This window comes from Scyliorhinus torazame, chromosome 10 (assembly GCF_047496885.1).
Source record: "Scyliorhinus torazame isolate Kashiwa2021f chromosome 10, sScyTor2.1, whole genome shotgun sequence".
In the NCBI taxonomy this organism is placed as follows: domain Eukaryota; kingdom Metazoa; phylum Chordata; class Chondrichthyes; order Carcharhiniformes; family Scyliorhinidae; genus Scyliorhinus; species Scyliorhinus torazame.
In genome coordinates, this window is record NC_092716.1 from 99,959,581 (window position 1) to 99,983,584 (window position 24,004).

At 48.6% G+C, this 24,004-nt stretch overlaps 1 protein-coding gene across 6 annotated transcripts in view; it reads left to right on the top strand.

Moving 5' to 3' along the window:
* Positions 1-24,004, top strand: part of wdr59 (WD repeat domain 59) — a 129,951-nt gene that overhangs the window by 13,571 nt on the left and 92,376 nt on the right. For 3 of the 6 annotated variants that reach the window (XM_072518497.1, XM_072518499.1, XM_072518498.1), the window contains 3 exons: positions 341-476; positions 8,138-8,223; positions 17,940-18,020. In XM_072518497.1, coding sequence (XP_072374598.1) covers positions 341-476; positions 8,138-8,223; positions 17,940-18,020 — 303 coding nt within the window. Of the gene's footprint in view, positions 1-340; positions 477-8,137; positions 8,224-16,792; positions 16,876-17,939; positions 18,021-24,004 lie in introns of those variants that run through there. The other 3 variants (XM_072518501.1, XM_072518500.1, XM_072518502.1) reach the window with 2 other exon arrangements.

The window sequence follows — 24,004 nt, forward strand, 5'->3', positions numbered from 1 at the left end:
GTGCCCTGCATCTGTGCTGAATAAGAATTCCCCAGACTCCTTTCACCCAGTTGTGGCCAGATGAGCAATCCACAGCAGTTCTTGCTGACATTGCCATTCTGATGCAACCATTTGACGCTGAGTGATCTTCCTCATCCATTTCTGCCTCTATCTGTTGGGAGCTGCTCAACTCTGCTGAGTGCTTCTGCACAGGTCAGTCTGCTTGTATGCAATTATGATCATTAGAATACATTAGTTTTTCATTATAGATTGGTTGGGGTGTGTGTAGAGGTGGGGAAAGCTGCCTTTTTGTGGATGTAGGAGTATTGCTTTGTTACTGCCAATGTTTATTTCTTCACAGGCGCCGTTTCTTGTATGTTATAAATTTAGATGCTCCTTCAGAAGTACCACGAAAGATTGCAAGACAGAGCAAATGGGACATTGGAGCAGTGCAATGGAACCCACATGAGACCTCCTCCCACTATTTTGCAGCTTCAGTAAGTATCAAATCAGGTTTAACTCATTGGGGATCTGGGCATGTTAGAGTAAATATAAAAGTATCACAAACTTCCTTCATCTTTATCACTGAGCTGAAAAGGAAGAACTGTAAGCATTGGAAGTCTCTAATATGAAATATTGGAAATGCAAAGCTGGTTGATCAGATTCTGAGAGACAGCTTGGTGTCTTTGACAACATAGTAGAGAATGATGAAGATAGACTTCATGATGCCTGGCAGGATGGTGAAATGTTGGAAACATGGTAAATGGAGTCCAATGGGGAGAATTTTGAAATGATGCATTTTGGGAGGGCTAGAATGGAAAAACAGAATGCTATAAATAGCATGATTTTGATAATTGAAGATAAGCAAGGAGACCTTGGTGTCCACAGACAAATTATTTAAGGTGGCAGGGCAAATTATACGGTGGTTTAAAAAAACAAATATTTCAAGAGTTCGAAAAAGGCTTGGAATATAAAAATAAATAGATCATATAAGTGTGGTAAAGTCCCAGATGGCCATATGCTGCTTTCCCCTCAAAGGGGGAGAGCTGACTGGTGGTGATTTAACCTGAAGATCACCACACCTCAGGCAAGGGGACAAGATTGAGAAGGCGGGGTCTTCATGAATAGCCTCAGCCGGTATGGGAATTGAACCCACGCTGCTGGCCTTGCTCTGCATTACAAACCAGCTGTCTAGTCAAGTCAGCTAAACCAACTCACTTGTTGGATCATATAAAATCATATAAGAAATTTATGAATAACAGTTTAGGTTTCCGCTGGAGTGTTGTGGACTATTTTGGGCACCACACTCCGGAAACATGTAATGGCATTGGAAATGTTTCCGAGGAGTTTTACCAGGGAAAAGGGAATTCCATTGTGAGGAAAGCTTAGAAAAGTTAGGGCTGTCAGCCTTGGAGCAGACAAGGTTAAGAATTGACCCCGTAGAGGTTTTAAGAAAAAACTGTTCCTTTTAGTGAGTGGGTCAATGACAAGAGGTTATTGGCAAAAATCGAGAGGGAGAGGAGGAGAAATCTTTTTACTCTGTTGTTGGGATCTGGAATGCTCTATCTGGAATGGTGATTTTTAAAGGGAATTGCACAGGTATTTGAAGCTTGGAACTTGGTGAGTTAAGAGAGGAAAAATGAGTGAGGTTGGTGGTGATGGAACTAAGCTTTATGGTTCTTTCAAAGAGCAGATCTAGGGTTACCTTCTGAACTAGATATTTCTATGATTCTCTTTTAGGTTGTGATCCTTCATCATTTCTGGTATTTGAGTGACTTCAGGCAGTTAGTCATTAGGCTTAAAAATAAAGGCTACTTAATTCAGTTATTATTGGCCACATTGGGACAAATATACTTTCTATATACCATGGGCAGCATGATAGTACAGTGGGTAGCACTGTTGCTTCACAGCTCCAGGGTCCCAGGTTCGATTCCCGGCTTGGGTCACTGTGTGGAGTTGGCACGTTTTTCACGTGTCTGCGTGGGTTTCCTCCGGATGCTCCAGTTTCCTCCCACAAGTCCCGAAAGATGTGCTGTTAGGTGAATTGGACATTCTGCATTCTCCCTCTGTGTACCCGAAGAGACGCCGGAATGTGGCGACTAGGGGCTTTTCACAGTAACTTCATTGCAGTGGTAATATGAGCTTACTTGTGACAATAAAGATTATTATTATTACTGTTTCTAAACCTCTGTAACAAAGAGGTAATAGAATATATTTTAAAATAAAAGATAATTGGTATCTATAGGTTCACAAAATGTGGTCTTACAGAGTTGATGGCGGTCTAGGTAAAGACACAAAATGTTTACAAGTGATGATGCAATATACTCGATCGATCTGATTACTTCAGGATTTTAGTCTGTGTCTCTTAATGAGTGAGTGTGTGGTATTGCTGCAGCATGAGGTGTGGTGGTTGTTCAGATCTGTTATACAATAGTCCAAACACAACTCTCATGTACCTCATTAATTTGAGCCACTTAAGAGTAACACCATATCTGTTTTTTCATTATTATCAGTCTGTCAGTTCTCATGCCCCAATCTGATATCAAGATTGCCCCTTTTGGTGTCAGCGTATCTCCTAGAATTTGCAAGTAAAACATGCACACAAGTAGGATTGTTCAACCCCATTTGGGGGTTTCGGATTAAACATCAATATCTCACAAGTATAAATGTTTTTAAAAATATATATTTTTATTAAAGGTTTTTAACAACACAATTTTTTTCCCCTTACAAACAATAACTCCCCCGCACCCCCGGTAACAAAATAACGCTAAATCACCCTGAGCAAGATATATACATGGCAAGATGGTATATTTACATAGCTTTATACACTGGCTCTTGGCCGCACGTGCCATTTCTCCCCACCCTCCATGCCATCTCCCGCTCGTCCATCCCCTCAAACAATCTCTCGTTCCCCTCTCCCTCCTCTCTCTCTCTTCTTCTTCTTCTCTTCCCCCCCCCCCCCCCCCCAAAGGGTTGCTGCTGCTGCTGACCGACCTTCCTCTAACGCTCCATGAGATATTCTAGGAACGGTTGCCACCGCCTGTAGAACCCCTGCGCAGACCCTCTCAAAGCAAACTTAATCCTCTCCAATTTTATGAACCCCGCCATGTCGTTTATCCAGGCCTCCAGGCTAGGGGGCTTCGCCTCCTTCCACAATAGCAAGACCCTTCGCCGGGCTACTAGGGACGCAAAGGCCAGAATGCTGGCCTCTTTCGCCTCCTGTACTCCCGGCTCATCCACTACTCCAAATATTGCTAGCCCCCAGCTTGGCTTGACCCGGACTTTCACCACCTGGGATATTACTCCCGCCACTCATCTCCAGTACCCCTCCAATGCCGGGCATGACCAAAACATATGGACATGGTTCGCCGGGCTCCCTGAACATCTTTCACATCTATCCTCTACCCCAAAGAACCTACTCAGCCTCGCCCTCGTCAAATGCGCTCTGTGAACCACCTTAAATTGTATCAGACTGAGCCTGGCACACGAGGAGGAGGTATTAACCCTACCCAGGGCGTCAGCCCATAGCCCTTCCTCAATCTCCTCCCCCAGCTCCTCCTCCCATTTACCTTTCAACTCTTCTACTAGCGCTTCCCCCTCTTCTTTCATCTCCTGGTGTATTTCTGACACCTTGCCCTCCCCGACCCATACCCCCGAGATCACCCTATCTTGAACTTCTTGTGCCGGGAGCAACGGAAATTCCCTCACCTGTCGCCTCACAAGAGCCCTCACCTGCATATATCTAAAGGCATTTCCCAGGGGTAACTCAAACTTCTCCTCCAGTGCCCCTAGGCTCGCAAATGTCCCGTCAATGAACAGGTCCCCCATTCTTCTAATCCCCGCCCGATGCCAGCCTTGGAACCCCCCCGTCCATCTTCCCCGGGACAAACCGGTGGTTACCCCTAATCGGGGACCACACCGATGCTCCCATTGCACCCCTGTGCCTTCTCCACTGGCCCCAGATCCTTAGTGTTGCCGCCACCACCGGGCTTTGGTGTATTTTGTCGGCGAGAGCGGCAGCGGTGCCGTTACCAATGCCCCCAGGCTCGTTCCTTTACAGGACGCCATCTCCATCCTCTTCCATGCCGCCCCCTCTCTCTCTCCATAACCCACTTGCGGATCATCGCCACATTTGCTGCCCAGTAGTAGCTCCCCAGGTTTGCCAGCGCCAACCCTCCTCGATCCCTACTGCATTCCAGGACCCCTCTCCTTACTCTCGGGGTCTTATTCGCCCACACAAACCCCATAATACTCCTGCCTACTCTCTTAAAAAAGGCCTTCGTGATCACGAAGGGAAGGCACTGAAACACAAACAGGAACCTCAGAAGGACCACCATTTTGACCGACTGCACCCTACCCGCCAGCGAGAGCGGGAGCATGTCCCATCTTTTAAAATCCTCCTTCATTTGCTCCACCAACCTCGTCAAATTCAGTTCATGTAGGGCCCCCCAACTCCTGGCTATCTGGATCCCCAGATACCGAAAACTCCTCTCTGCCCTCCTCAGCTGTAGGTCCCCTATCTCTCTTTCTTGGTCCCCTGCCTGTAATACAAAAAGCTCACTCTTCCCTACATTAAGCTTGTAGCCCGAGAACTCCCCAAACTCCTTCAGAGTCTGCATGACCTCCACCATCCCCTCCATTGGGTCCGCCACGTATAGCAGCAGGTCATCCGCGTAGAGCGATACCCGATGCTCTTCTCCCCCGCGGACTATCCCCCCTCCATTTATTAGACTCCCTAAGTGATATGGCCAAGGGTTTGATCGCCAATGCGAACACCAAGGGGGACAGGGGGCACCCCTGCCTCGTCCCTCGGTACAGCCGAAAGTACTCCGACCTCCGCCGGTTCGTCACTACACTCGCCACCGGGGTGCTGTAAAGGAGCTTAACCCATCTGATAAACCCTCCCCCGAACCCAAACCTGCGCAATACCTCCCAGAGGTACTCCCACTCCACTCGGTCAAAGGCTTTTTCCGCATCCATAGCTGCCACTATCTCCGCCTCTCCCTCCTCCGATGTCATCATTATCACGTTTAAGAGCCGCCGCACATTGGTATTTAACTGCCTGCCCTTTACGAATCCCGTTTGGTCCTCAAGAATCACCCCCGGGACACAGGCCTCAATCCTGGTGGCCAATACTTTTGCCAATATCTTAGCATCCACATTAAGGAGCGAAATCGGCCTGTACGATCCACATTGCAGTGGATCCTTGTCTCGCTTTAGAATCAAGGAGATTGTCGCCTCTGTCATTGTCTGGGGCAGGGTTCCCTCCTCTCTTGCCTCATTAAAGGTCCTCACTAGTAGCGGGGCCAGCAGGTCCACATATTTTCTATAGAACTCCACCGGGAACCCGTCCAGCCCCGGGGCCTTCCCCGCCTGCATGCTCCCCAAACCCTTACTCAACTCCTCCAACCCAATTGGTGCCCCCAAACCAACCGCCTCTTGCTCCTCCACCCTCGGGAACCTCAGTTGGTCCAGGAATCGTCTCATCCCCCCTTGCCCCCCCCTGGGGGCTGGGATCTATACAGCTCTTCATAGAAGGCCTTGAATACTTTATTTATTTTCGTTGCACTTCGAACCGTGGCTCCCCTTCCATCTTTGATTTCCCCCTATTTCCCTCGCTGCCGCCCTTTTACGGAGCTGGTGCGCCAGCATCCGACTAGCCTTTTCCCCGTACTCGTAGGTCGCCCCCTGTGCCTTCCTCCACTGTGCCGCCGCCTTGCCCGTGGTCAGCAGGTCAAACTCCGTCTGGAGCCGTCGTCTTTCCCCAAGTAATCTTTCCTCCGGGGCCTCTGCGTATCTCCTGTCCACTCGCAAGATCTCCCCCACTAACCTCTCCCTTTCCATGCCCTCTGTTTTCTCCCTATGAGCCCTGATGGAGATCAGCTCTCCCTGATCACCGCCTTCAACGCCTCCCATACCACCCCCACTCGCACCTCCCCGTTGTCGTTGGCCTCCAAGTACCTTTCAATACACCCCCTCACCTTCCCACACACCACCTCATCAGCCAGCAATCCCACATCCAGCCGCCACAGCGGGCGTTGGTCCCTCTCCTCTCCCAGCTCCAGTTCCACCCAGTGCGGGGCATGATCCGAAACGGCTATAGCCGAATACTCCGTCCCCTCCACCCTCGGGATGAGCGCCCTACCCAGAACAAAGAAATCTATCCGGGAGTAGGCTTTGTGTACATGGGAGAAGAAAGAAAATTCCCTGGCCTGCGGCCTTGCAAACCTCCATGGGTCCACTCCCCCCATCTGGTCCATAAAACCCCTGAGCACCTTGGCCGCCGCCGGCCTCTTTCCCGTCCTTGATCTGGAGGTGTCCAGTGCTGGGTCCAACACTATTGAAGTCCCCTCCCATTATCAGTCCTCCTACCTCCAGGTCCGGAATGCGCCCCAACATGAGCTTCATAAATCCAGCATCATCCCAGTTCGGGGCGTATATATTTACCAACACCACCCACGTCCCTTGCAACCTCCCACTCACCATCACATATCTCCCTCCATTATCCGCTACGATAGTCTTGGCCTCAAATGACACCTGCTTTCCCACCGACTATCCATCTCCTTTTCTGGGCCAGTCCCTTGTCTGCGTCTCCCTCACTCTCCAGTCCCCCAACCGGGGGACCCTCGTCCCAACCACCTCTTCTGTGTCCCATTCTCTTTCGGCCAGTGCAGCAGCAACCCTTTTTTCCCCCCTTCTCCCCCCCCCCCCCCCCCCCCCAGATCCCTGTCTTTTTTGCTCCCCCCGTATCCCTCCCGTAAGTCAGCTGACACCTGCTGACCCCGGCTTCCCCCGCCATCCCTTTGACCCCCCCCCCCCTCATGTGGGAGTCTCCCAATCAATGTATATTCCTTCGTTCCCCTTCCCGCCTTTCTTGCCGCGCGCGGGAAACCCCCCCCGCGCTTTCCAGAGCCTGCCCCGTCCCCTATGGCGCAGCTCTTGTCGTGGCCTTGTCTCTCTCCCCCAGCCCATATAGCATTTCCTGCACGTGGTTGACCCCCTATATACAACAACCATCATACTTCAACCCTCAAACACCCACTTCCCACACAAACCCTCAATTAGAGTCCAACTTTTCAGTTTGTATAAAGGTCCACGCCTCTTCGGGCGTTTCGAAGTAGTGGTGTTGGCCATTATGTGTAACCCACAGTCACGCTGACTGCAACATTCCAAATTTCACTCCTTTCCGATGCAGCACTGCTTTGGCCCGATTGAAACCCGCTCTCCGCTTAGCGAGCTCCGTGCTCCAGTCAGGGTATATTCTGATCTCAGCATTGTCCCGCTTGCTGCTCCGTTCCTTCTTGGCCCATTTCAGGACCCTCTCTCTGTCGTAAACCGGTGAACTCTCACCACCATCGCCCTTGGCGGCTCATTTGCCTTGGTCTTCCTCGCTAGCACTCGGTGCGCCCCTTCCCGCTCCAGCAGTCCCGGGGGGGCCTCCGCACCCATCAGCGTCCCGATCATTGTGCCCGCATATGCCGCGGCATCGACCCCCTCCACTCCTTCTGGGAGACCCAGGATCCTCAAATTGTTTCTCCTCTACCTGTTCTCCAGGTCCTCGAGTCTTCCCGCCCACGTCTTGTGTAGCGCCTCGTGCCGCTCCACTCTCACCGCCAGGCCCACAAGCTTGTTGTTGTTCTCACTCACTTTTTCCTGGATCATCACCTCCTTGGGCTTTCTGGGTTGCTCCAAGTCCTTCAATTATTGCCAGCATAGGCGCCACCATCTCCCTGCGCAGCTCCTCGAAGCAGCGCTTGATGAACTGCATCTCCTCTTTGTCCGTGGGCGCCGCCATTTCGCTTTTTTTCTCTTTCTTGTCCCGCTGCTCCAGGGCCACTTTTTTCGCAGTTTCGCTGCGGGTCCGGTCCATGCAGGTTAGTAGGGGACCTCTCTCCTTCCTTCCCCATGGGTTGTCTTTATCAAAAGTTCCGTTGGGGCTCCGTTAGCGAGCCCAAAAGTCCGTCTTTGCGGGAGCTGCCGAATCGTGCGGCCTAGCTCCGCATTGCCGCAACCGGAAGTCCAAGTATAAATGTTTTGATCCCAATACTTGGAGATGGTGGAGTGGAGATCTAACCCTGACTCAGCTAGCTGAGACAGTGCATTGATGCAGTTTCTCTTTTGTAGTTGATGTGTGGTAATATTTGGATGTGTATTTCAGTGTAACCAGCGAGTGGACCTCTATAAATGGCACAATGGAAATGGCGAGATCCACACTTCACTGCAGGGTCATACTCGTGTTATAAGGTATTTTGTTTAGAATTACATCCTCTGCATAAGTAATGTGGATATATTACACTGACACCGTTTACAGTTTTACAGATATTGTTAAATAAATAATTTTGATTTGAAACAATTGATTTCTCTTTAATTCTAATTTGAGTAACAGTCACATTGACATTCCTCATCAACCAAGGTTCAAAGAACAAAGAACAAAGAACAAAGAAATGTACAGCACAGGAACAGGCCCTTCGGCCCTCCAAGCCCGTGCCGACCATACTGCCCGACTAAACTACAATCTTCTACACTTCCTGGGTCCGTATCCTTCTATTCCCATCCTATTCATATATTTGTCAAGATGCCCCTTAAATGTCCCTATCGTCCCTGCCTCCACTACCTCCTCCGGTAGTGAGTTCCAGGCACCCACTACCCTCTGCGTAAAAAACTTGCCTCGTACATCTACTCTAAACTTTGCCCCTCTCACCTTAAACCTATGCCCCCTAGTAATTGACCCCTCTACCCTGGGGAAAAGCCTCTGACTATCCACTCTGTCTATGCCCCTCATAATTTTGTATACCTCTATCAGGTCGCCCCTCAACCTCCTTCGTTCCAGTGAGAACAAACCGAGTTTATTCAATCGCTCCTCATAGCTTATGCCCTCCATACCAGGCAACATTCTGGTAAATCTCTTCTGCACCCTCTCTAAAGCCTCCACATCCTTCTGGTAGTGTGGCGACCAGAATTGAACACTATACTCCAAGTGTGGCCTAACTAAGGTTCTATACAGCTGCAACATGACTTGCCAATTCTTATACTCAATGCCCCGGCCAATGAAGGCAAGCATGCCGTATGCCTTCTTGACTACCTTCTCCACCTGTGTAGCCCCTTTCAGTGATCTGTGGACCTGTACTCCTAGATCTCTTTGACTTTCAATACTCCTGAGGGTTCTACCATTCACTGTATATTCCCTACCTGCATTAGCCCTTCCAAAATGCATTACCTCACATTTGTCCAGGTTAAACTCCATCTGCCATCTCTCCGCCCAAGTCTCCAGACAATCTAAATCCTGCTGTATCCTCAGACAGTCCTCATCGCTATCCGCAATTCCACCAACCTTTGTGTCGTCTGCAAACTTACTAATCAGACCAGTTACATTTTCCTCCAAATCATTTATATATACTACAAAGAGCAAAGGTCCCAGCACTGATCCCTGTGGAACACCACTGGTCACAGCCCTCCAATTAGAAAAGCATCCCTCCATTGCTACCCTCTGCCTTCTATGGCCTAGCCAGTTCTGTATCCACCTTGCCAGTTCACCCCTGATCCCGTGTGACTTCACCTTTTGTACTAGTCTACCATGAGGGACCTTGTCAAAGGCCTTACTGAAGTCCATATAGACAACATCTACTGCCCTACCTGCATCAATCATCTTAGTGACCTCCTCGAAAAACTCGATCAAGTTAGTGAGACACGACCTCCCCTTCACAAAACCGTGCTGCCTCTCACTAATACGTCCATTTGCTTCCAAATGGGAGTAGATCCTGTCTCGAAGAATTCTCTCCAGTAATTTCCCTACCACTGAAGTAAGGCTCACCGGCCTGTAGTTCCCGGGATTATCCCTGCCACCCTTCTTAAACAGAGGAACAACATTGGCTATTCTCCAGTCCTCCGGGACATCCCCTGAAGACAGCGAGGATCCAAAGATTTCTGTCAAGGCCTCAGCAATTTCCTCTCCAGCCTCCTTCAGTATTCTGGGGTAGATCCCATCCGGCCCTGGGGACTTATCTACCTTAATATTTTTTAAGACACCCAACACCTCGTCTTTTTGGATCACAATGTGACCCAGGCTATCTACACCCCCTTCTCCAGACTCAACATCTACCAATTCCTTCTCTTTGGTGAATACTGATGCAAAGTATTCATTTAGTACCTCGCCCATTTCCTCTGGCTCCACACATAGATTCCCTTGCCTATCCTTCAGTGGGCCAACCCTTTCCCTGGCTACCCTCTTGCTTTTTATGTAAGTGTAAAAAGCCTTGGGATTTTCCTTAACCCTATTTGCCAATGACTTCTCATGACCCCTTCTAGCCCTCCTGACTCCCTGCTTAAGTTCCTTCCTACTTTCCTTATATGCCACACAGGCTTCGTCTGTTCCCAGCCTTTTAGCCCTGACAAATGCCTCCTTTTTCTTTTTGACGAGGCCTACAATATCATTCGTCATCCAAGGTTCCCGAAAATTGCCGTATTTATCTTTCTTCCTCACAGGAACATGCCTGTCCTGTATTCCTTTCAACTGACACTTGAAAGCCTCCCACATGTCAGATGTTGATTTGCCCTCAAACATCCGCCCCCAATCTATGTTCTTCAGGTCCCGCCTAATATTGTTATAATTAGCCTTCCCCCAATTTAGCACGTTCATCCTCGGACCACTCTTATCCTTGTCCACCAGTACTTTAAAACTTACTGAATTGTGGTCACTGTTACCGAAATGCTCCCCTACTGAAACATCTACCACCTGGCCGGGCTCATTCCCCAATACCAGGTCCAGTACCGCCCCTTCCCTAGTTGGACTGTTTACATATTGTTTTAAGAAGCCCTCCTGGATGCTCCTTACAAACTCTGCCCCGTCTAAGCCCCTGGCACTAAGTGAGTCCCAGTCAATATTGGGGAAGTTGAAGTCTCCCATCACCACAACCCTGTTGTTTTTACTCTTTTCCAAAATCTGTCTACCTATCTGCTCCTCTGTCTCCCGCTGGCTGTTGGGAGGCCTGTAGTATACCCCCAACATTGTGACTGCACCCTTCTTATTCCTGATCTCTACCCATATAGCCTCACTGCCCTCTGAGGTGTCCTCTCGCTGTATAGCTGTGATACTCTCCTGAACAAGTAGCGCAACTCCGCCTCCCCTTTTACATCCCCCTCTATCCCGCCTGAAACATCTAAATCCTGGAACGTTTAGCTGCCAATCCTGCCCTTCCCTCAACCAGGTCTCTGTAATGGCAACAACATCATAGTTCCAAGTACTAATCCAAGCTCTAAGTTCATCTGCCTTACCCGTAATGCTCCTTGCATTAAAACATATGCACTTCAGGCCACCAGACCCGCTGTGTTCAGCAACTTCTCCCCGTCTGCTCTGCCTCAGAGCCACACTGTCCATATTCCCTAGTTCTCCCTCAACGCTCTCACCTTCTGACCTATTGCTCCCGTGCCCACCCCCCTGCCATACTAGTTTAAACCCTCCCGTGTGACACTAGCAAATCTCGCGGCCAGGATATTTATGCCTCTCCGGTTTAGATGCAACCCGTCCATCTTATACAGGTCACACCTGCCCCGGAAGAGCTCCCAGTGGTCCAGATAACCGAAACCCTCCCTCCTACACCAGCTGTTTAGCCACGTGTTTGTCTGCTCTATCTTCCTATTTCTAGCCTCACTGGCACGTGGCACAGGGAGTAATCCCGAGATTACAACCCTCGAGGTCCTGTCTTTTAACTTTCTGCCTAGCTCCCTGAACTCCTGCTGCAGGACCTCATGCCTCTTCCTGCCTATGTCGTTAGTACCAATATGTACAACGACCTCTACCTGTTTGCCCTCCCCCTTCAGGATTCCCTCTACCCGTTCGGAGACATCCTGGACCCTGGCACCAGGGAGGCAACATACCATCCTGGAGTCTCTTTCACGTCCACAGAAGCGCCTATCTGTTCCCCTGACTATAGAGTCCCCTATAACTATTACTCTTCTGCGCTTTGACCCTCCCTTCTGAACATCAGAGCCAGCCGTGGTGCCACTGCTCTGGCTGCTGCTGTTTTCCCCTGATAGGCTATCCCCCCCGACAGTATCCAAAGGGGTATACCTGTTCGAGAGGGGGACAACCACAGGGGATTCCTGCACTGACTGCCTGCCCTTTCTGGTGGTCACCCATTTCTCTGCCTGCACCTTGGGTGTGACCACACTTACATAACTGCGATCTATGACGCTTTCCGCCACCTGCATGCTCCTAAGTGCATCCAATTGCTGCTCCAACCGAACCATGCGGTCTGTGAGGAGCTGCAGTTGGGTGCACTTTCTGCAGATTAAGCCATCCAGGACGCTGGAAGCCTCCCGGACCTGCCACATCTCACAGTCAGAGCACAGCACCCCTCTAACTGACATTGCGTCAATTAATTAAAATTAAAATTTGTCTTTTTTTTTATAAATACTTTTTTTTTTTTAAATTACAAAGTTACTGTCAACTATCTGTTTCCTAGCACTAGATTTCTAATAGAAATGCGATAGCTAACTATAATATCCTCCGATCTCTGGCTTAGATATCCTCTAAATTATAATTAAGTTATTATGTTTAATTAGTTCCCAAATAGTCAAAAAAATTTAGGTTAGAATCCCAACCAGCCACTCAGGTCACAGCTTTTCTGTCCCCCCCGACACACACAATTTGAAAAAAGGTATAAAAGTAAAAATCACTTGCTTACCTTCTGAGATGTTCTCAGGTTCTCTCGCTGACAGAGACTGCTCCTCCACCTCCAATCCTTGGCCTGCACAATGCTAATAATATATAATATAATATGGCACTTACCTTCCACCAATGGGTCTTATTATTAGGTTAGAGGAGGAGGGTGGGTGGGAGACACTACACGTGTAGTGTCTCGGGTTTCCTCTCCACCAGAATTTATTGGGGGGGGGGGGGGGGGGGGGGGACTTGCCAGAGGTCGAACTTCCGGTTCCCGCCGAAATCCAAAGGGCTGCTCCTGTAAAGGTAAGTGCTTTTAAACTCACTACTCACCTCCAAGAAGGCCCCTGCGCACCGCTGCCGCCGAAATCCAATGGGCTGCTCCTGTAAAGGTAAGAGCTTTTAAACTCACTACTCACCTCCAAGAAGGCCCCTGCGCACCGCTGCCGCCGAAATCCAATGGGCTGCTCCTGTAAAGGTAAGAGCTTTTAAACTAACTACTCACCTCCCAGAAGGCCCCTGCGCACCGCTGCCGCCGAAATCCAAAGGGCTGCTCCTGTAAAGGTAAGAGCTTTTAAACTCACTACTCACCTCCCAGAAGGCCCCTGCGCACCGCTGCCGCCGAAATCCAATGGGCTGCTCCTGTAAAGGTAAGAGCTTTTAAACTCACTACTCACCTCCAAGAAGGCCCCTGCGCACCGCTGCCGCCGAAATCCAATGGGCTGCTCCTGTAAAGGTAAGAGCTTTTAAACTAACTACTCACCTCCCAGAAGGCCCCTGCGCACCGCTGCCGCCGAAATCCAAAGGGCTGCTCCTGTAAAGGTAAGAGCTTTTAAACTCACTACTCACCTCCCAGAAGGCCCCTGCGCACCGCTGCCGCCGAAATCCAAAGGGCTGCTCCTGTAAAGGTAAGTGCTTTTAAACTCACTACTCACCTCCAAGAAGGCCCCTGCGCACCGCTGCCGCCGAAATCCAAAGGGCTGCTCCTGTAAAGGTAAGTGCTTTTAAACTCACTACTCACCTCCCAGAAGGCCCCTGCGCACCGCTGCCGCCGAAATCCAATGGGCTGCTCCTGTAAAGGTAAGTGCTTTTAAACTCACTACTCACCTCCAAGAAGGCCCCTGCGCACCGCTGCCGCCGAAATCCAATGGGCTGCTCCTGTAAAGGTAAGAGCTTTTAAACTCACTACTCACCTCCAAGAAGGCCCCTGCGCACCGCTGCCGCCGAAATCCAATGGGCTGCTCCTGTAAAGGTAAGAGCTTTTAAACTAACTACTCACCTCCCAGAAGGCCCCTGCGCACCGCTGCCGCCGAAATCCAATGGGCTGCTCCTGTAAAGGTAAGAGCTTTTAAACTAACTACTCACCTCCCAGAAGGCCCCTGCGCACCGCTGCCGCCGAAATCCAATGGGCTGCTCCTGTAAAGGTAAGAGCTTTTAAACTCACTACTCACCTCCAAGAAGGCCCCTGCGCACCGCTGCCGCCGAAATCCAAAGGGCTGCTCCTGTAAAGGTAAGTGCTTTTAAACTCACTACTCACCTCCCAGAAGGCCCCTGCGCACCGCTGCCGCCGAAATCCAATGGGCTGCTCCTGTAAAGGTAAGTGCTTTTAAACTCACTACTCACCTCCAAGAAGGCCCCTGCGCACCGCTGCCGCCGAAATCCAATGGGCTGCTCCTGTAAAGGTAAGAGCTTTTAAACTCACTACTCACCTCCAAGAAGGCCCCTGCGCACCGCTGCCGCCGAAATCCAATGGGCTGCTCCTGTAAAGGTAAGAGCTTTTAAACTAACTACTCACCTCCCAGAAGGCCCCTGCGCACCGCTGCCGCCGAAATCCAAAGGGCTGCTCCTGTAAAGGTAAGAGCTTTTAAACTCACTACTCACCTCCCAGAAGGCCCCTGCGCACCGCTGCCGCCGAAATCCAAAGGGCTGCTCCTGTAAAGGTAAGTGCTTTTAAACTCACTACTCACCTCCAAGAAGGCCCCTGCGCACCGCTGCCGCCGAAATCCAAAGGGCTGCTCCTGTAAAGGTAAGTGCTTTTAAACTCACTACTCACCTCCCAGAAGGCCCCTGCGCACCGCTGCCGCCGAAATCCAATGGGCTGCTCCTGTAAAGGTAAGTGCTTTTAAACTCACTACTCACCTCCAAGAAGGCCCCTGCGCACCGCTGCCGCCGAAATCCAATGGGCTGCTCCTGTAAAGGTAAGAGCTTTTAAACTCACTACTCACCTCCAAGAAGGCCCCTGCGCACCGCTGCCGCCGAAATCCAATGGGCTGCTCCTGTAAAGGTAAGAGCTTTTAAACTAACTACTCACCTCCCAGAAGGCCCCTGCGCACCGCTGCCGCCGAAATCCAATGGGCTGCTCCTGTAAAGGTAAGAGCTTTTAAACTAACTACTCACCTCCCAGAAGGCCCCTGCGCACCGCTGCCGCCGAAATCCAATGGGCTGCTCCTGTAAAGGTAAGAGCTTTTAAACTCACTACTCACCTCCAAGAAGGCCCCTGCGCACCGCTGCCGCCGAAATCCAAAGGGCTGCTCCTGTAAAGGTAAGTGCTTTTAAACTCACTACTCACCTCCCAGAAGGCCCCTGCGCACCGCTGCCGCCGAAATCCAATGGGCTGCTCCTGTAAAGGTAAGTGCTTTTAAACTCACTACTCACCTCCAAGAAGGCCCCTGCGCACCGCTGCCGCCGAAATCCAATGGGCTGCTCCTGTAAAGGTAAGAGCTTTTAAACTCACTACTCACCTCCAAGAAGGCCCCTGCGCACCGCTGCCGCCGAAATCCAATGGGCTGCTCCTGTAAAGGTAAGAGCTTTTAAACTAACTACTCACCTCCCAGAAGGCCCCTGCGCACCGCTGCCGCCGAAATCCAAAGGGCTGCTCCTGTAAAGGTAAGTGCTTTTAAACTCACTACTCACCTCCAAGAAGGCCCCTGCGCACCGCTGCCGCCGAAATCCAAAGGGCTGCTCCTGTAAAGGTAAGTGCTTTTAAACTCACTACTCACCTCCAAGAAGGCCCCTGCGCACCGCTGCCGCCGAAATCCAATGGGCTGCTCCTGTAAAGGTAAGAGCTTTTAAACTCACTACTCACCTCCAAGAAGGCCCCTGCGCACCGCTGCCGCCGAAATCCCAATCCGTTCACCAAACTAATTCCTAGGACGGAGGGATTGTTCAATGAGGAAAGATTAAATAGACAGGGCCTTTATTCTCTGGAGTTTTGAAATATGATAGCTGATCTCATTCAAACATACAAAATTCTTCGGGCTTGACAGGGTAAATGCAGGAAGGATGTTTCAACTGGCTTGGAGTTCCAGTGGAGTTTGGGCCTAGGTCGGGTGCTCTTTCAGAGGGCCGATGCTGACTCAATGGGCCGAATGCCTCCTTCTGCACTGTAGGGATTCTATGATTCTAATCAGGGGGTGACAGTCTCAGAATAAGGGACAAGCCACTTAGGACTGAGATGGTGAGGAATTTCTTCACTCAAAGGGATGGTGACTCTTTGGAATCCTCTACCCCAGAGAGCTGTGGAGCTCAATTGTTGAGTATGTTCAAGACTGAGATTGATAGATTTCTACATATTAAAAACTCAAGGGATATTACCGGAAAATGGTGTTGAAGCAGAAGATGAGGCTTGACCTCACTGGATGGCTGCTTAGGCTCGAAGCACTGAATAGCCTACCCATCCTATTTCTTCAGTTCTTATTCCTGGACTGGAAAGAGAGGGATTGTTTTTGTTTCGTTGGCTACAGTGACACTTCCTGTTGGGTATCGTTTTCAATACTAAGTGTCTGTAATCTTGAGCAGGGGAAACATCCTTCCTGCATTTACCTCGTTGAGCCTGAAGAATTTTGAACGTTTGAATGAGATCACCTCTCATCATTCTTCTAAACTCCGGAGAATAAAGGCCCAGTCTATTTAATATTTCCTCATAGAACAATGCGTCCGTCCCAGGAATTAGTTTGGTGAACCTGTATGGATGAGGAATGTCAATGTGACTGTTACTTAGGGAACTGGGACTTGCAGGCTGTTCTGGGAGCCAAAAACTGCTGTTTGTTTCAGTATTTGCATTTGTGTCGGAAGGTGAACAAGACTAGGGATGGGATCAGGATGCTGATTGATTGTGTGTGTGTTTCCATCCTGGAATGCAAAGGCAACCCTCAACTTCTTTTCCACCCTTGCCTCCAATGATGTGGGCATAACTGACAAGGCCAGCATTAATTGTCCTTGAACTGAATGCCTTGGTAAGTCATTTCAAAGGGAAGTTCGGAGTCAACCATATTGCTGTGGGTCTGGAGTCACATGTAGACCAGGCCAGACTTGGTACGGTTGGCCTATCCTAAAGGACATTCCTAAACTGGATGGGTTTTTAGAATTATCAGCTTTTAATATACAACTAGCTTTATATTTCAGATATATTTATTGAATTTAAACTCCATCACCTCCCATGGTGGGATTTTAACCCACGTTTCTGGAGCATTAGCCTGGGTCTCTGGATTACTAGTCCAGTGGCATTACCACTACACACAGTGCCTCACCAGACTTAACTTTCTTAAGGTGCTCTTTGCCACATACAGCATCAGATTGAAACCATCCAAATCTCTGTTCCTGCTCTCACCAAATTCAATTCACCCTTTACCACTGTGCTCGCTGACCTACCCCATAGTGATTTGATTTTAGAATTCTCATCCTTGTTTACAAATTCCTCCATGATCTCACCTCTCCCAATCTCAGTAATCTCCTCCAGCCATACAACTCTTAGGCATATCTGTTCTATTTGATTTCCAACAACGTGTGCATCCCCAATTTTAACCACTTCACCATTTAGTGGCCTACCAGTAGCTGCCTAGCCCTAAGCTCTGAATTCCCTCACAGCACTTTTCCACCTCTCATTCTTGCCTTTCCTCCTTTAAAGCACTCATTTATACCTAATTGACCAAGCTTTTGGTCATCTGCCCTAATATATGTGGCTCAATGTTATATTTTGTTTTATAATGTCTCTGGGATGTTTTATTACGTTATAGCTACTATGCAAATGTGTCTGTGTTCAGATGATCATGGAGAAAGGGTTATTCTCACAGAATGTGATATACATAATCAAAATATACGCAGTGCAGAAAATTTGAAATGTATGGTTTTCCTAATGTTAGAAGTGATACTTGGTTGGAATGAATACAATTTTGTTTGAATTCTCTTTTATCTGTTGTAAGGTACCTGCTTGTGAGCATGTAGGGTCCTGTTCTTTTACTGACATGTTCTCTGCAAGTCAGTTCTTCAATTTGTTTTCTTTGTCTGCCCTTCTTTGTAGTGATTTGGAATGGTCGTGGTTTGAACCGGAGCTGCTTGTTACGAGCTCTGTTGACACTTACATCTACATTTGGGATATCAAGTAAGTTGAGGAGGACTTTGGGTGGGGAGGTGGGTAGAAATTACAAACATTTGTTGGTGTCATCAGGTGGAGTTATTTTTCTTTATGTTCTAAATTATGAGCATATAAATTAGAGAAAGATGTTCTGAATTAGGTGCTAGATATACTGATAATTGATCCACATGGTAATAATTGCAATTCAAAGTAATTCATTGTATTTAAAGAGATTATCTGAACTACTCTGTTGTGGTAAATGCTGGGGATGGTGTCGGCACCTGATGTCCTTCTCAGTGATAGATGCTGGTGTAACTATCACAATCCTGTTTAATAGTGGAGGGAAGAGTTTGAAATCCTTCTTATTGGTGGGACGGGGATCTAATTCTGATATAAACATACAGAAGGAAGCTATTTGGCCTCTGCAGGCTCTTTGAAGAAGTTTTTTAATTAGACCCACACCCCTACTCTTTCCCAGGAGCCTGCAAATTTGTCATATTTTGGCATGGATGTTCCTTATTTTTTATCCTAGCTTGGGAGGATTTGCAAGATAACACTAAGCTCGCCCATCAATGAAATTGATTCATTACTTGTCAACACCATCTGTAGGTCACATTCCTTCACAGAGAAGATGGGGTCACTTGTTTCTGATGTATCATTGATACATAGATGTTTATATTGTTGTGTTAAGATAGATGTAGTGTTCTTGGGATCCTAAATGGCATTTAATAAGATGCCATATCAAAGAACTCGTAATGGTTGTGCAGAGGGTGCTCGCTGGCGAACCAGTCATCTGCAAACACAGGAGAGAATCGGTCTCTGATTGCACAAGCAGATCCTTGCAGACCTTTCATTCAATTTAACCATAATTTGGAGTCAGTCTGCGGGTTGGAAACAGAGGCTTTGAAGGTCCGTTCTGATCCCCGAGGGTTGGACAAGCCTGATTTGTGTAAATGTTTTTGATGAAGGAACTGAATGTATGGTTGCTAAGTTTGTTCATGAGACAAAGATTGGTGGGTGAGTAAGTTGTGAAGAAGACATAAGGTGCCAGCAAAGATGTGATTAAGTGAGAAGGCAAAAATTTGGTTGATGTTGGAAAATATGAACCTGTCCATTGCCAGTAAGAGCAGAAAAGCAGTGTATTATTTAAATGGAAAGAGATTGCCGAACTCTGCAGGACAGTGGGATTTGGGTGTCCTGGTACATATATTACAAAACACCCGGGGGCAGGTACAGCAAGTGATTTGGAAGGTAAATAATGTTGTCATTTCTTGGCAGGGGAAAGGAATATAAAAGTAGGGATGTTTTGCTGCAGTTGTACAGGATGTTGGTGAGATCCCATTGTGTACAATTATGGGTCTCCTTACTTCAGAAAGGATATAATTCCTTAGAAGCAGCTCAGAGAAGGTTCACTTGACTGATAAAGGGGTATCTAGGATAAACTGGACAGGCTGAGCCTATATCCATTGGCGTTTAGAAGAATGAAAGGTAATCTTACTGATCCTGAGGGGACTTGACGGGGTGGATTCTGAGAGGATGATTCCCTTTATGGGAGAGACTAAAACTAGTTTAAAAATAAAAGACCCCTATTTGAGACAGATGAGAAATTCTTTCTCTGACAGTTGTTAATCTGCGGAATTATTTTCCCAGGGAGCAAAGAAGGCTGAACCATTGAATGTTAAGGCCTAGTTAGATTATTAATTGACAAGGGAGTCAAAAGCATAAAAGGGGAAAGGCAGGACAGTAGAGTTGAGGCCACATTCCGATCAACCATGATCTTACCAAATGGTGGAGCAGGCTTCATGGGACAAATGGTCTATTCCCAATCCTAATTCCTATGTTCGTGTGTAAGGTACTTTATAAATTCAGGTTCTTGTTGCAATCAGGAAAGTGCTGCAAGCATTATACCATTTATGGAGGTGCCACACCTGGTTGCTGCCGTCGTGAACGGTGCGTGAACACTGGGGGGGGCGGCCTGCGGGGGGGCGAGGGGGGATCCTGCACCGGGGGGCACCTCAAATGTGGGGTGGCCCGCGATCAGTGCCCACTGATCGTCGGGCCGTCCTCTCTGAAGGAGGACCTCCTTCCTTCCGCGGCCCCGCAAGATCCGTCCGCCATCTTCTTGCGGGGCGGACTTAGAGAGGACGGTAACCACGCATGCGCGTGAACCTCGACGGCGTTCATGACGGCACGGCCACTTTGACGCGGGAGTGGAGAACCCCGCCCATGGTCTTTTGGCCAATTCATTGGCCACCAGTCAACCAAGCCCACCAATTTTCCAGATGCTAAAAAGTTTGAATATTGTCCAAAGGCTAGCGCGGTGTTCTGTTTCATAACTTTTGAATTCCTTTCTTACTCTGCTTGACTCATTATACGTCCATTAAGCATCCATGGATCATTTTGGGTTATTGGCAGATATGGGGTTCTGTGGGCGCATGTCTAAGGCCATTGATGAGTATGTAGAATTCAATAGGAATTAATCTGTCTCATTCTCCACATTTTGGGAAGACTTGAAAGCAGTGAGTAGAGGAGAAATGTTATTGTATAATGTGCATATGGAGAGGGAGGTAAGGGTGGACTGGCAGAGATTGGTGGATGATATCTTGGAGGTTAACTCATCAACTGAGGACCTAGCTCTGGTGGGAAGGAGAAGGGGTAGAGTGGGTTAGGATGGAGAAGGAATCTTGTAAGGGGTCTAGTTTGAGGGCAATGATGACGGCAGCATTGCCAATGGCTCTGAGTAGGTATTCAGGGAGCCAAGTGGTGCAGTCCACAGTGAAGATATGGAATCAGCTGAGGAGGCATTTTAGGGTAGAAGAGATGTCGGTGCTAACGCCGCTGTGCGAGAATCATGGGTTTGAGCCGGGGGGGGGGGGGCGTGGATAGTGTACACAGGAGGTGGAGGGAAGTGGGGCTGGCCAAGGTGAGGGATCTGTATTTGGAGGAAGGGTTCACCAGTCTGGAGCAGCTCAGGGAGAGGGTAGAGCTGCCGAAGGGTAGTGAGTTCAGGTATCTACAGGTTAGGGACTTGCACAAAAGGGCTGGAAGGGGTTCCCTAGATTGCCGGGATATACCCTGCTGGAACGACTGCTGCTTCTGGATGTGGAAGGGGAGGGAAGAATTGGGGATATATATAAGTGGCTGGGGGAGCAGGGAGGCGAGCGGGGGTGGTGAAGATCAAGGAGAAATGGGAAGCGGAGTTGGGAATGGAGATCAATTGGGGAGTAAGGAGTGAGGCACTGCGAAGGGTAAACGGGACCTCGTCTTGTGCAAGGATGAGCCTGATACAGTTTAAAGTGGTGCACAGGGTGCATATGACTCGGGCGAGAATGAGTGGGTTCTTTCAGGGGGTAGCAGATGAGTGTGAGAGGTGTGGGCGGGGGCCAGCGAATCACGCGCACATGTTTTGGGGTAGCGAAAAATTGGGAAGATTCTGGTTGGGAGTGTTTACGGCCTTAGCCAGGATAGTGGGGGAGGAGGTGGACCCAGACCCTTTGGTGGCGATATTTGGGGTTTCAGAGAAGCCGGAGCTCATCGACAGGAGGATGGGCCGATGTCATGGCCTTCGCCTCTGATTGCATGGCGACGAATTTTGCTGGAGTGGCGGTCGGCATCGCCACCGGGTCTAGCAGCTTGGTTGGGTGACCTGTATGACTTCCTGCGGTTAGAGAAGATAAAGTATGAGTTAAGGGGCTCAGCAGGGGAGTTTGAGAAAAGGTGGGGGATGTTTGTGATCGTGTTTGAGGAGCTGTTCATCGCAGGGAGGTGGGGGGATGGGTGATTGGAAGGGTGTGTGAAAAAGGAGAAAAATCTGTAAAAACTGTATAACTGATTGTTGGGAAGTATGTTTCCCGGGGTGTTTATTTGCTGTAAACCTACTTTGATACAAGTTTGTCATAAAATGCGTTTAAAAAAGAAAATTCATCAACTGAGGCGGCAGATGGCCCCCCTGGATATTTGCGTCTATTTATAAGAATCTTTATGGGTCAGAGCTCTCGGTGGGTGGGTTGGACATGTTTTTAGATGGGTTGGGGCTTCTGGTGGTGGGGGATGAGCGATGGGGAGAGTTTGAGGCTCCGTTAGGTCCTGAGGAACTGCTGAGAGGTATTGGGCGGATGCAAACGGGTAAAGCTCCACGGCCTGATGGGTTACTGGTGGAATTCTATAAGAGGTTTGCTGATCAGTTAGTCCCTTTGCTGGAAGATAGGTTTAATGACTCTTTGTCCCAGGGATCTGGGACAATTATGCAGGGATCTATTTTTCTTTTGTTGTAGGACGATAAGGACCCAACAATTGTGGTTCATACCGGCCTATCTCGCTGTTAAATGTAGACAGCAAGATACTGGCTAAGGTGTTGGCAATAAGGCTGGAACCTTGTCTCCCTGAGGTGATTGCAGAGGATTAGACAGGTTTTGTTACAGATCAGCAATTGTCAGCCAATATTTGGAGGCTGTTGAATGTTGTTCTTTCCTTGTCCGAGGTGCCTGAGCCGTAGATAATAATAATTGCTTATTGTCACAAGTAGGCTTCAATGAAGTTACTGTGAAAAGCCCCTCGTCGCCACATTCCGGCACCTGTTCGGGGAGGCCGGTACGGGAATTGAACCCGCGCTGCTGGCATTGTTCTGCATTGCAAGCCAGCTTTTTAGCCCACTGTGCTAAACCAGCCCCTATATGATTGTGTCTTTGGATGCCAAAAAGGCATTTGCCAGGGTGGAGCGGAGGTTCTTTTTCAAAGTTCTGGAGAGGTTTGGTCTCTTGCCAATATTGATTCCACGGGTACAGTTGTTGTATAGGTCCCCCTCAGCCAGTGTTCGTACCAATTCCTTGAGTTCAGGGTACTTCCATTTGAATAGAGTGACTAGACATGGGGTCCGATATACCCCCCTCCTATTTGTGTTAGCAATTGAGTCCTTAGTCATAGCTTTGAGGGCTTCGGGTAAGTGGGAGGAGATAAAGAGGGGAGAGGTGGAACCAAAGGTTTCCACTAAATGCTGACTATCTGTTGCTTTATGTTACAGACCTGGACCCCACTGTGTGTGATATAATGGAGCCACTGAGGAGCTTTAGCTCATTTTTGGGTTACACGTTGAATCTGGAAAAGAGCAAATGTTTTCCGATTAACCATTAAACCCCCCCCCCCCTCCCCAGTGAAGGGTGCCAACTTGGGGGTGTTTTCCTTTCGCTTGGCCAGCTCTAACGTTGGGTGTCTGGGTGGCCCATGATTTGACCCGATTTCATAAATTGAACTTTGCAAATCTGGAGGACAGGGTTAAGTGCAATCTGTAAAAATGGGACAACCTTCCCCTATCCCTGGCGGGCAGAGTCTAGTCTATTAAAATTAATGTTCTTCCAAGGTTTTTGTCTCAATGTCTCCCTGTTTTCCTATCTAAATCTTTTTTTGTGAGGGTAAATAGTGCCATGAGAATGTCATTTTAAGACATTTGGCTGCTCATGTTACTGCAGTGATGTCATTGTGTGGGTGGAGCTGAGCTCTGGTTCTGCTTTTTAGTTTCACTTTGAGAAAACCTTGGGTGTGTCTGTCTTTTTGGTTTCGTTTTTCAGTGTGTTGCAGCTGAAGTCAGCCAAAGCAGCTGTACTGTTGATCTCTCTGCCATGAAGGACTATCTCTTGATCATTTGGTGAATCCAGAAATTTAATTGTTTTCAGTATTGAATGTAAACCCTGATGTGCTTCTGTCTAATGGTTAAGGCTTTTGGATGTTAAAAGGACAGCTTAAAGGATTACTTAGTGTTGTATTCTTTGGGGGTTATCTTTGAATTCGTGGTTGCTAAGATATTCACTGTTTTAAAAAGGTTAACTTGAGTTCATAGAAAAAACATTGTTTTGTTGTAAAAAATACTTTTCCATTTCTGCTGTACCACACCTCTAGAGCGGGCCGTGTGCTCCCCATACCACAATGTATTAAAAATTGTGGGTCAGGTGAACTCCATGATACACTTTGAGGTTCTCTAAACCCTGGCCCATAACAATAGTTTCATCTCATCCTTT